General features: G+C 46.3%; 1 protein-coding gene across 2 annotated transcripts in view; it reads left to right on the forward strand.

Moving 5' to 3' along the window:
- OLFM1 (olfactomedin 1) overlaps positions 1 to 13,185 on the forward strand; it is a 51,081-nt gene that overhangs the window by 13,623 nt on the left and 24,273 nt on the right. Inside the window, exons 1-2 of one of the 2 annotated variants that reach the window (XM_032767620.2) lie at positions 4,829 to 5,184; positions 8,304 to 8,453. In XM_032767620.2, coding sequence (XP_032623511.1) covers positions 5,035 to 5,184; positions 8,304 to 8,453 — 300 coding nt within the window. In that variant the 5' untranslated portion in view covers positions 4,829 to 5,034. Of the gene's footprint in view, positions 1 to 4,828; positions 5,185 to 8,303; positions 8,454 to 13,185 lie in introns of those variants that run through there. The other variant, XM_032767621.2, reaches the window with a different exon arrangement.

The raw sequence follows: 13,185 nt of genomic DNA on the forward strand, positions 1-13,185 counted from the left end.
CAACCTGGGACTGCAAACTGTGGCTAGTGGGAGCCGTGTTTGGCCGAACCTGCGGATGCGGCGGTAAACAAACTGGCCCGGCCCGCCAGGTGCTTACCCTGGCAAGCCGCATACTTGGTCCTGCCTCAGTGCAGTGGGCTGGATTAGATGACTTCTCCAGGTCCCTTCCAGCCCAACATTTCTAGGATTCTATGACATATGGGACAGATTATCCCATTATGGGAAGGATGGAAATATGGTCCGGTGATTAGGATACTAATCTGCAACTCAGAAGATCTGCCTCAGTTCCCTGCTCTGTGTGACGTTAGCCTGTGTGCCTCAGTTCCCCATCTTTGAAACCATGATAACGGCACTGCCGTACCTCACAGGATATATCTATTAAAGATTGTGAGGTGCTCAGATACGACAGTAATGGGAGGCTGATAAGAATGGTAGATAGTGAATTTGTGAATGATTAGTTAGCTAAAATGTTATGTAGCAGCAAGTTATTCCTACTTACAGAAACAGATCCTTGTTTTCACCAGTGTATATCTGACCTGTGAGATATCAAAAATTTGGATGACATCACCAAACTTTCTCTGTTAGTCTATATTCCACTGCCAACGTCTGCTCTCACAGTGACAAAGGCAGACTGGGAGTTGTCTCATAACAAATCCATTTCAGAACTATTTAGAAATTCCCTGGGGGGGACAAGGAGTTATCAAAGAGGACTGAGAGTAGGTTGATTCATTGAGCCACTGTATTTATTATCACTGATGATCCACTGTATTATAAAGCATCTTTTCGAAGGGGTGCCTGCAATACCAATCTACGCTAGAAGGTGGCACTCGAATCCAACAATTGCAGAGGCTCTCTGGCAGCAGAGTTGCATAATATGCATGTCAGTCACTGTTCTGCAATTGCACTTCAGCAAGAAATTAGACCTTTTTGCAAATACAAAGTTAAACACCTTTAAATCTCCTCCACACACAAACAAAGATGAAAACCAGTGTTGCAGTAATAAAACGTATGCATTGCAGATCCTTGAAAGAAGTTACAGACAACTGCATATAACTCTCCATCTTACCTTAATTGTTTTGCTGTTTCAAATCTTGAGAGGAGGAAAGAGTTTGTATTATTTTTTTTTAAATGCTGTGATTACTTCTTGTTCCTCTTGAAATCTCAGGAAGCAGTGGGATAAACCTCTGATTCCCCCGAGGCCGCCTTTATTACTGTGGAGCAAGAGATGTGATTTTTATTCTTCAGGGAATCCTGCACATCACCAGAGGATTAATTTTGTAATCTCTCTTCTGCATGTGGTATTTAAATGTTAACCTAGAAAAAGATAAGATGGACTCGTGAATTTCGATCAGAGGAACGCTTCCTTTCTGAAGTCAGTGGGAAAGTTATATAAGCCCCTTAAGTTTTTTTTTTTTTAATCTTGAATGAGAACTGTTTCCTTATGGAGAAGCCACTTTCAGTGAAAATGTTTTGACAAAGCCATCAGCACTGTTTGCAATGAAATGGCCATGCGACTTCCTACTTACAGTTTGGTTCACTGCAGTGCAAGCAATTGCAATGTGAGATTTTTCTAAAAAAGAAACCAAGAAGCCAGATCCTCTGCTGGCATAAACCAGTGTAACTTCACTGACTTCAGTGATTTGCACCAGATGAGGATCTGACCCGATGTGTATTATATGATTTAACCTGCCAACTTTTGGCTGATCGGGGTTTTTGGCAGAGGCTGCAAAATCTCCTTTAAACAGAAACTTAGCTGCAACCTCAGCTATGTAAAAACTGATGCCTCTTCATCATTTAGGTCAGATGTGACCAGAGGTCACATCTGAGGACATATAGGCTACGTCTTCACTATCCGCCATATCGGTGGGTAGCAATCGATTTCTCGGGGATCGATATATCACGTCTCATCTAAATGTGATATATCGATCCCCGAACGCGCTCCTGTCGACTCCGGAACTCCACCAACGTGAGCAGCGGTAGCGGAGTCGACAGGGGGAGCCGCAAACATCGATCCCGCGCCATGAGGACGGTAGGTAAATCGATCTAAGACACTTCGACTTCAGCTACGTTATTCATTTAGCTGAAGTTGCGTATCTTAGATTGATCCCCTCCCCTAGTGTAGACCAGCCCATAGTGATCCACTCATTTGATATAGATCATACAACCAGGACCGGCGCTAGGGATTTGAGCTCCCTAGGCACATGGCCATTTTGCTGCCCCACGCGCTGGTCCCTCGGCTCCGCAGTCCTGCCTGTGGACGGTCGGCTGCTCCCGCGGCTCTGGTGGAGCTGCCGCAGTCGTGCCTGCAGGAGGTCTACCACAGCTGCGCAAGCAGCCGACCGTCCACAAGCACGACTGCGGCAGCCGAGCCATGGACCAGCGGACCCTCCGCAGGCACCACTGCGGCAGCTCCACTGGAGCCGCCTGCCGCCCCCTCCGACAAAATGCTCCCCCCAATAATACTGGCGCCCTAGGCGATTGCCTAAGCTGCCTAAATGCAAGCGCCGGCCCTGCATACAACCCCAGACTAATGGGACAGACGTGATCTGAAATGCATGACCCTCAACCATGCCCCAGCTGTTAGAGAAAGCTGAGGGGGAAGGCTGACGTGCTTACCTTTTGTTCCCCCATCAGTCTGTTGTATCTAGTGATCTGTCTTATCTTATATTTAGACTGTCATCTCATTGGGGCAGTGGTGGTCTTTTTGTGATGTATTTGTGCAATGACTAACACAATTCTTGATGGGGGAGCTACTGTAACACAACTAATAATGATGATTAAAACTGAGGTACCTTATTCACCACCCATGGGAGACATCAGATTTGCTGGGGCTGAGGTACAGAGAGAAGTTCATTTCCTCAGTGCTGGAGAATATCTCTCCCAAACTTAAGACAACGAAACAGACATGTTCAGAATGTAGCAAGCTCCCCGTTCAGACATGGAGGATCGTCTCTCTCCAGTTGATGCCCCTAATTTGCCTCCCCATGAATCACAGCTCTTCCTTGGAAGATGCTTGTTCTCCATCACATCTTCCACCTTCTGCCATCCTGCTGTCTTGACCATTCTAAAGAGAATCAGGGAGGGCTCTTTGAAGTCTGCCATTGCTGGATTGTTCTCCATTAGTGTGGGGTTGGGCTTCCTTTGGAACTGGAGCAACTAAAGGTTAAGGAAGGAGAAGTCTATCTGATGTGAATAAGATTTTGATTCTGCCAGCTGGTTGCGGTCAGGGCTATAAACGAGGCAAGGAAATATGAGGGACTTTTTTCTATTTAATTTGTTTTCATTTGCCAGCCAGGGCAGGTAGAGAAAGAGCCACCATCTTAGGATGGGAGTGCTGAGGGTCAGAGTCAATCTAAGCCTGTGTCTACACTGCGATAAAAAACCTGAGGCAGAGAGTCTCAGGCTCCAGCCCAAGCCCAAACATCCACACTGCTGTTTTACAGCCTCGCAGCCCAAGACGAGTGAGGCGGGCCAGCTGCAGCTGTGCCACGGGTCTTTTATCGCAGTGCAGATAGACCCTAAGTGACAGTGGCTCAGAACATCACACCACAGCTGGGTCAGAGAAGAGAGACAGTGACAAGAATAACAGAGCCGCAGATCCCCCACTTTGACTGTATGGCCATTGCACGTAAGGCTGGGTCAATGGAAAACACACCCTCTTGCAGAAAAGTAGATAGATACATTTGGCATTAACCTCTCTTAAGGGGCTTGGGGGATGGGGAAGAGTTCCAGTTAAAATGAGAGCAGATGGAGTGCCCGGCAAACAGGACAGTTAATACCCGGGGAAGGTAACCAGAGTGTCTGAAGAAGAGCTCTGTGAAGCTGGAAAGCTTGTCCTTTCCGCCAGCTGAAGTCGGTCCAATAAAGCCGTGGTTTTCAAACTATTTAGGCAGAATACCCCTTTCCAGACAATGTAATCCACCCCATGCCCCCATCTGAGATAGGGTCAGAATATACCGTTGAAAACAGGGGAAAAGATGGTCTGTAACGGGTAAAACAATGTGTTGTCTGCCGGGACGGGATTATTCTCACATGCCCCTAGTGTACAGATAGATACCCCAGTTTGATACAGCCTCACCCACCTCATTCCTCTCATATCCTGGGCCCAATGCTACTGCAATAGTGCAGACAATTATTGTCTGGCTTCAGAACTGTACAAGGGAAAATACGGTGCAGGCAGGCAGAGAGCTTTGCTAGGGGAAGGCTGTGCCAGCCCACGGCTCTCATTATAATCCACTTCCTCATCCTCCTTATTTGCTTTTCACCTAATTGTTTGGGTTCTTCCTAATATTTGTTAATGCAGCGTTGGGGGGCAGCCCCGCTTCTCTCTGTCGGCAACAGAGGCTAGTAAAAGAGAGCACCCCAGGTTTGTGCCACACTTTAGCTCCCTGGCAGCTCCCCTAACCAACCCTTCCTGGGTGTGGTGCTGATGCAAACAGCTATTAAAGGGGGAGAAGAGACCCCCTTGTGTACTTACCCACCTGGCCTTTGTGATATTTAAGTCCACAAAGGCTTTGCCTGTCTGTGCGAACGGCGGCCAGGAGGCGCGCGAGAGAAACTAAAACAAACACAAAAAATGCCCCCCCGTTTCCCCAGCAGTTTGACATCAGAGCGCGTTGTATTTTCCCACTAGCCGCTGGTCCCCGCCCCCATCCATTTCATCCCGCCCCTTGGTCGCTTTCAGGCATGTGCATTGCACGTCCCAAGGAGACGCGGGGTTTTGGAGAACGGCTCCTTCCACACTGGGAAACAGCGCCCAGCACCCCTCCCTCTCCCCCCACCCAAATCCCCCCTGCAGTCCGGCCGGCTGGGCGCTGCGATCCGCTCCTCGGACTGGTTCGCAAGGCGGCGCCCCCCGGGAAGGTGGCTCTGCGGGGGTCCGGGAGCCAGGCAGCGCAGAGACCCCGGGTGGGGGGCCAGCCGAGATGGCGAGGAAGCGCTTGGCCGGCGGGGCGGTGCAGCGGGGGCCGGTGAGCCGCGGGCAGCCCCGAGCCGGTTCAGAATGAAGGGCGGCTGGAGCCGAGCCCCGCCGAGATGTCGGTGCCTTTGCTCAAGATCGGAGTCGTGCTGAGCACCATGGCCATGATCACCAACTGGATGTCGCAGACGCTGCCCTCCCTGGTGGGGCTGAACACCACCAAGCTAACCGCAGCCTCGGGGGGCACCTTGGACAGGAGCACGGGGGTAAGTGCCGGGGGGCTGGTGTGCAGGGCACGTCTGTGCACTTTGTGTGTGTGTGTCGGAGGGGTTGGTGTGCAGGGCACGTCTGTGCACTTTGTGTGTGTGTGTCGGAGGGGTTGGTGTGCAGGGCACGTCTGTGCACTTTGTGTGTGTGTGTCGGAGGGGTTGGTGTGCAGGGCACGTCTGTGCACTTTGTGTGTGTGTCGGAGGGGTTGGTGTGCAAGGCACGTCTGTGCACTTTGTGTGTGTCGGAGGGGTTGGTGTGCAAGGCACGTCTGTGCACTTCGTGTGTGTGTGTGTGTGTGTTGGGAGGGGGCTGGTGTGCGGGACACTTCTGTGCCCTTTGTGTGTGTGCCGGGGTGGTGTGCAAGGCACATCTGTGCACTTTGTGTGTGTGCTGGGGGGCTGCTGTGCAAGGCACGTCTGTGCACTTTGTGTGTGTCGGAGGGGTTGGTGTGCAAGGCACGTCTGTGCACTTTGTGTGTGTGTGTGTGTGTGTTGGGAGGGGGCTGGTGTGCGGGACACTTCTGTGCCCTTTCTGTGTGTGCCGAGGGGGGCTGGTGTGCAGGGCACGCCTGTGCACTTTGTGTGTGTGTCAGGGTGGGAAGGGAGAGGCCTGGAAGCACAGATCCTTAATTTGCAGGAGGGGCGCAGACTTTGCTCTGGATCAGGGCTAGATGCTGCTGGTCCTTGTTTCCTGTGCCAGGGGCGTGTTCTTGTTAGCCGAGGTGAGGGTTGCGCGGCTGATCACTTTCATGGTTGGTTTGACTAGCGTGGCTTGGCTTGGCTTGGCTTTGTTTTGTAAAGTCGAAAGGTCTGGCCTGATCGTCTGAGTCCAGGGAAGCTAAGTGGGTGGCAGAGGCCAGTCATTGGGGTGGGGAGGGAAGGGAGTAGCTTTGCTCCCATTTTTGGGTGGCTGTGCCCTGCAACTGATCGGGAGAGGGTGTGTGTGTTTAAATGCTGTTCTCAGAGGTTTCCCAAGGGCAGCTCTCTCATCTTATAGAGCCTCAGGAATGGGCCGGGTGGAAAATCCCAGAGGTTTCTTTTTAGGGGGGCGGTGGCTGTGTGTTGGGGGGGGAGGTTGGGAGGAGATGAAGATATTTTGCAGTTGTGCTGGCAGAGGATTTGGTCTTAGAAAATCTAATTGTGCCATAGTGACTTGTCCCCCTCCCTTCCCCCACCCCTTCCTTCTCTCTCCCTCTCTCTTTCATGTGACTGGGTGTTTCTGGGTTAACCCAGGAATCTTTTGGGTTCTCATTAAATAGGTTGTCAAGATGGAGCTACAGCTTCATTTGCATTGCAGTGGGGCAATATTGCCCTGGTCCGAAGCAGGGCATGGTAAAGGCACGTTCCCAGCATGGTTGATTGCTTGGAAGGAAAGGCACAGAGGTCGTGGGTCCTGCCACTCCTCTCCTTGCAAAGCTGCCTTTGTGCTTCAGCAGGGCAGCTAAGGTGCCCCTCTTAGACTGCTATCCTATTACATAACAACTTGTTAGCCAGGAGTCTGGAGAGCGTCCTGTGGGTGGAAAGTGGGTGTCTTGGGGAGGGGTTGAGACTGGGGCTGGCTTCTCCTTTGCATTTCCCTGACTGAAAAAATATCAGAAGTTCCTGTGTCATGACATTTCGCCATTTCACTATAGCTTGCTGTCAGGTGTAAGACCCACAAGAACGGATGCACTCAGATGCCTGGAATCAATAGTCATTATCGGGATGGAAAATGCATCAGGGAAGTTGCAAGTGTATTTTAGTCATGCTTTATGGTGCCCCTTGCCTTTTCTGAAAGGATATTATAGACTGGATTCTTATCTATTGGAAATGGCTGAGTATAACAGTCCTTCTTTCTTTCCTTAGCAGGAAAGAATTGACACCTCTCACCTCCACGCTGTATGCTTCTGTCTTAAAAAAAATTAGCATTTTGCAATCTTACTGTTGCAAGATGAAGAGTATTTGATATAGTGTCTCTGTTAATTGTGAGTGGATTTGTCAGTTTGTTCCGTGTTGCAAGAATGTGATGTGACCCAAAATCATTTTAGCTGGAGTCTGTCTGTCTGTCTATCCCCATACACTGCATCCGTTGGTCTATCTCCATACACTTTCTATCTAATCTAGCTATCTAGCTGTCTGGCTGTTTGCAAGGTTATTTATTGCATATTTAAGCACTAAATCAGCATCTTTCCTTCTAGCTGGTGAAATACTGGTCTCTTCAAAATGATCAGAGACGGTGATTAAATAATGTATTTTGCAAATGTTGTGTGATTAAAGGGAAATGAAGGTCATAGATTCTGCAGGGGGTAGGGAACATGTTTAACTTCATTGCTGGACTCTCTTTTCACATATGCATTATGGAAGCCCAGATCATAGTGCTGATTACATCTTCAAGGTTGTATTCCTCATTAGCTGGCATGCTGTCTCACAGTTATTCTGGGTTCTCTTTCCTCCTTGGGTTAACAGAACAGTTTAAGAAATATTGCAGCGTTCCTGAAAATCTCATGGGACACTTTGAATAGCGGTGGGGGGAAACCAGTAAAAGTGGTTGCCTTTTCCTCTTAAGAGCGAATTCCTGTTTCCTGCAGATTCCCATTGATTGCTGCTCAGTTCCTGGAGTCAGGAGAACACTGACTAGTACATCAGGATGCACTTCATTCTCTGTGTGTCAAGGAGAAATTGAGTGTGTGCCTTAATAATAGCATGGTGTCAAGTTTCACACAGGCTGGGTGGGCATCAGAACTCACTTGAACGAATGATGCCAGCCAACCCTACTACCCCTTGATTTTCCATCCCACATATCCCCAATCTTCCCATTGTGTCCATATTATCTTCTTCCACTCTCGCTCTCCTTTTCATGCCATAAGACTCTTTTTTTACCTGTCCCCAATCCATATTTTTACATTAAAAATGCATCCTATCCTTCATATTTCCTGGACCCTCGGAGGAACCTTTCCTTTATTTATTCCATGGTTCCATTATATTTCTATGGTGTTGCTCTATTGCTGCTTTTTTTTAAAAAAAATTTTTTGGTTGCACTGAATACTTCCCATGCACCCATTTCACTACACTCTCGCTATCCCTCCAAGTGTCCCCCTGTCTTACTTAACTCACCCCCTTTTCCATGTATCAATCAGGTGTTGCCTACCAACCCAGAGGAAAGCTGGCAGGTCTACAGCTCTGCCCAAGACAGCGAGGGACGGTGTATATGCACAGTGGTGGCTCCCCAACAGACGATGTGCTCACGTGATGCCAGGACAAAGCAGCTGAGGCAGCTCTTAGAAAAGGTAATGGGCTGAACCATCCTGTGGGAAGGAGGGAGGATGGTCTGGTAGTTAAGGCAGGTGGGATTCAAGAGATCTGGCTGCAATTCGTGGTTCTCCTATGGAATCCTTGAGCAATTCACTCTGTGCCTCATTTCCCCATCTGTAAAATGGGGATGATGATAATACCTTCCTACCTCATAAGGTGTGAGGATCAATTCATTCATGTTTGTAAGGTGCTTTGATGTTATGGCTATGAAGTATAAGTATCTGGATAGAGGGAGGCTTGTGAAATGTAATAAGATCAAAGATACATGATGTTGCCCATGTAATTCAGTAGGGGGGAAATTCTGCAGTTGACTCTAATCACATTGGTTTTCATTGAATGAACACTTAAATATTTTCAAAGGGTGAGTTTCGAAAAGGCAAGAGAGAAACCCAATTAAAAATGAAGCCCAGGCTCGTTTAGCTGTATTGATATTTAAAAAGTTGGATAAAACAGCATGAGCCATCGACATCAAATAACATGGTCATGAGGGCTCGTGGTTTTCTTCTTAACATTGACATTCACGTGGTTCGTTTTTAATAGTCTGCTGTCTGGAGAGATCAGAAGGTACATCCCTTATATCAGGAAATTCTCTGGATAATGGATCCCATTGAAGAAACACCATTTCTTGTGAAATAGTGCCATTCTTTTCTAAATCTAAGTAGACTCTTGTATTGGGGCATGTAATTATCCCTTGTGTCTAAATACTGTACTATGCCAGCATCTGAAGTATGTGACACAATTATTTTTATCCTGATACTTGGAGAAAATTGATGTGTTAGTCACTCAAAACATTCATAAACCTGCACTTAATGTGTTATACTGTGCTCTGAGTACTATAAACAGAGACATGAGACATTTCTCCTTGGTTTGTAGCATAAGCTTCTGGCTTTTGTTTCCTCACATAGTAAAGAGAACGTGCCCAACAGAACAAAATCTGAAGTAGGAACAAGGGGCAGCACTAGTATCAAAGACCCATTGGCTTTGCATAACTACCCACCTGAATAAGACAAGCAGGTTTTGACCCAAAGTCCTATTCAAATGTGAACAATGGGTGTGGGGCGAAGGACTGAAAATGTAATTGTTTCCAATGCAGAAGCTGCTGAAATATAGATGTTCATTGTTTTTCTTAGACAGCAAGCTGCTTTTGGGATGCTAGGGTATAAAGTAAGGGAAGAATGATGTGCAAAGTCAGATGCTCACATGTGTGTTAACCTATCTAGCTCTACACATACACCATCCGTAAGAGAACCCAGAAATAAAGGGGTGAGTGTTAGCAGTCACCATAGACTCATAGACTTTAAGGTCAGGAGGGACCATTATGATCGTCTAGTCACAACGCACAGCACAGGCCACAGAATCTCACCAACTTCTGTATCAAATGCTTAACTTGTGTCTGAGTTATTGAAGTCCTCAAATCGTGGTTTAAAGACTTCAAGGTGCAAAGAATCCCCCAGCAAGTGACCCATGTCCCATGCTGTAGAGGAAGGCGAAAACCCTCCAGAGCCTCTGCCAATCTGACCTGGAGGAAAATTCCTTCCCGACCCCAAATATGGTGATCAATTAAACCCTGAGCATGTGGGCAAGACTCACAGCCAGACACCCAGGAAAGAATTCTCTGTAGTAACTCAGATCCCACCCCATCTAACATCCCATCACAGGCCATTGGTCATATTTACTGCTAATAGTAAAAAATCAATTAATTGCCAAAATTAGGCCATCCCATCCTACCATCCCCTCCATAAACTCATCAAGCTTAGTCTTGAAACCAGATATATCTTTTGCCCCCACTGCTCCCCTTAGAAGGCTGTTCCAGAACTTCACTCCTTTGATGGTTAGAAACCTTCATCTAATTTCAAGTCTAAACTTCCTGATGGCCTCTGATCTGGATCTCCATTGAAACAAAATCCTTTTAGTAAAATGTAACTGCAGACACTTTTTTGGAAAACTTCCAAGCTCACAAGGAAGATCTGGTGCTGGCTTGAAAGCAGTCCTGCCCCTTTCAAGAATCTGACATCTTAACTCCCCTAGTTTTGTGATGAGAACTAGCCTTACATTTTTTTCACCACAAATAGCAGAAGAAACATAACACGTCAAAGATGTAATTGTGTTTGGATTTTCCAAGGAGGAAAGCAACCATAACCTATTGTTCACCTTTGGAGATAAAAAAAACGTTCCCATAACTGGTCTGAGCAAAGCTGCATTTTTTGAGTGAGTAATTCTTTCCTTTTTTTCTTTTTGAAAAGTAGAAGAAATTTCTTCCTTAGAAATTGGTTCTATAGGCTTTGCGTAGAGGTTTTGGAAGTTAAGCAAAAGATCAACTTCAAAGTTGTAAAAAGCCAATCTATTCTAAAACACATTGACACCAACATATGAAAATTAAATTAGGGCCTTAATTACATTAGAGGGGCCAGTGAGTACCCCCATCTCATTCTGCTTCAAACGGCATTGCCATCACTTGGCACCTCTTGTTTTTTAACCCCTTTTTAAGGCAAAGTTACAATAAAACTTGAAAAAAATCTGGGCGTGCGCCATGCTACCACAATGTAGCTCTCTATCGCCCTCTAGTGGCTAGACCACAGATGGGGGATTACGAGTCCTACTGCCTTCAAGTGAATGAATTGGTCCTTTGCCTCAAGTAGTGGAGGCACTTGCATTTAGCTCCAGATGGCCCAGGCAGGGGTATTGCTCATAGACGCTACCCCAGAAGGATAGCACCCACAGAGTGGGATGGTCAGGATCTAGGAGATAGTATTTAGCAGATGTGGTTTGCTAGAGTCACCAGGCCAAATTCTGCTCCCAGTTACGCAGGTATAAATCCAGGGTAACTCCATCAGTGTCAAAGGAGCTGGCATAACTGGAAGCAGAATTTAAATTCCATCTTATTAATTTTTTGCTTCCCTAAGGTAAAATCAACTATTTTTCCCCTTGGCAACTGTTTGCTTGTCTATGCCATTAGATAGCTGCAAAATGAGGTTTTATGAGCACTCAGAATATGTGAAAAAATACTCTTAATTAAGGTTCTTCAGGAGTTGTAAGTGATTGGAAGAAATGGAGGAAAATTTAAGACAGAGAATGTATTTCGGCCTCAGGTCGTCAAGCATGTGCGTAAATGCTTTACCTTAAGTCCATGAGCAGTCTCATTCAAGTTTAATCATGTGCTTAAGTGGTTTGCTGGATCAAGGCCTTAAAATGCTAATGAAAATAAAAGATGTAGATCTTTAAATGATGAATTTGACATTATTGTCAAAGATCAGGAATAAAAGTAATTGATATTTTAAAATGTCCACCATAGGTTGCTACTTAATTAAAAAAAATCCTTATTAGCAATGAATGGAATGGATTTGAACTTTACACCAAGCATATCACTGAAAATAACATGTTTCACTGTATGTCTTCACATAAGCACCCTTCCTTATTTGCTGTAAATTAATTCGTGCACAGTTGGGCTTTTTATCGGGAGTGAGCACTGGCAGAATTAATTGACCCAGTTTTGGGCAACTTCAGACTTAATCCTCATTCCCATTGGCCGATGTACAAAGCAATCCCAATCGGCAGAGGCAGGTTTTGTCAGGGAAGGACTGGCTGGCTCAACACGATAAAAATGTCGTACAAGTCCAGGCTGTAACAGACATGCCACCCAGTGCAGGCAGAGCTTCTTAGATTCCTCCCCATCCACTGCAGGCAAATTACTGCCTTACTGTTCACCAGCACAGAAAAATACTCACCTCTTTTTCTCCTCCTCCCCTTTCAGTGCTGTCTACCTAAAGGTCTGATTCTCGGCAATGGCCTGGGTGGGGCTGGGTCAGTTTGTTGCTGGGTGTGGATGGGTGGTACTGCTTAATTAGGTACTGAAAATTCTTTCTTCTCATCACAGTCCTCTCACCAGCGCTGAGAGAAATTTACTAGCCATGAAACCATTTGCACTGGTTGGACAATGAGCTTCTCCACCGTAGCATGTCACAAGCCTTCAGAGCTTGATGCATGGGTTCCCCTTAACTATTTGAATGTTACTTTTCATATTGTCTTTGTCATCAAATGTTAATTATGGGCAACCTCAATCATTTCACAAAACTTAGAGAAAAGCTGGCATTTGTCCCTTGGCTGGTTCCAGCAAAGTCCAGGAGGCCCGTACTTCTGGTACCGCACACATGTCCCACAGCCATGTTCACTGGCTCAGTGAAGCTCCCTGAAGGAAATACTGAATGCCAGTCATCTCTTCCCCATCCCCCAAGTCCAATATGATTACACTTAGCTTCACTGAGCATTGAATGTGGAAACAGGAGCTAATTGTGGTGGCAAGGAACTCAGAGAGCTTCTTGGAATTTGCTTGCAGAGGAAGTTATGGACAAGGTACAAAGAGTAATATTTCCTTAAGATTTGGGTTTTGATAAGAATTCCGTTAATCTCAGTGGAAGGCGAACCAGGCTTTCAGTGACCTAACTAAGTCCCTAGTTCAGCAAAGCATTTAAGCCCACACCTCCCTTTAAGAACTGGAGTATTGCAAACTGAAATCAATAGGGTTCTAATAATAGTTGTTGTTATTATTGAATTGCATTGCATTGTATTTATTTGTATTGTGGTAACATCTCAGGAGTCCATTAAGACTCATACATTTTATACTTGACGACAATCCTTATTTGCATTCATGATTGTTGGATTATTTTCTGGCGCATGGCAGAATAAATGTTTATGAAACCAATTTGCTCT

Source organism: Chelonoidis abingdonii, chromosome 24, assembly GCF_003597395.2.
Source record: "Chelonoidis abingdonii isolate Lonesome George chromosome 24, CheloAbing_2.0, whole genome shotgun sequence".
Lineage (NCBI taxonomy): Eukaryota > Metazoa > Chordata > Testudines > Testudinidae > Chelonoidis > Chelonoidis abingdonii.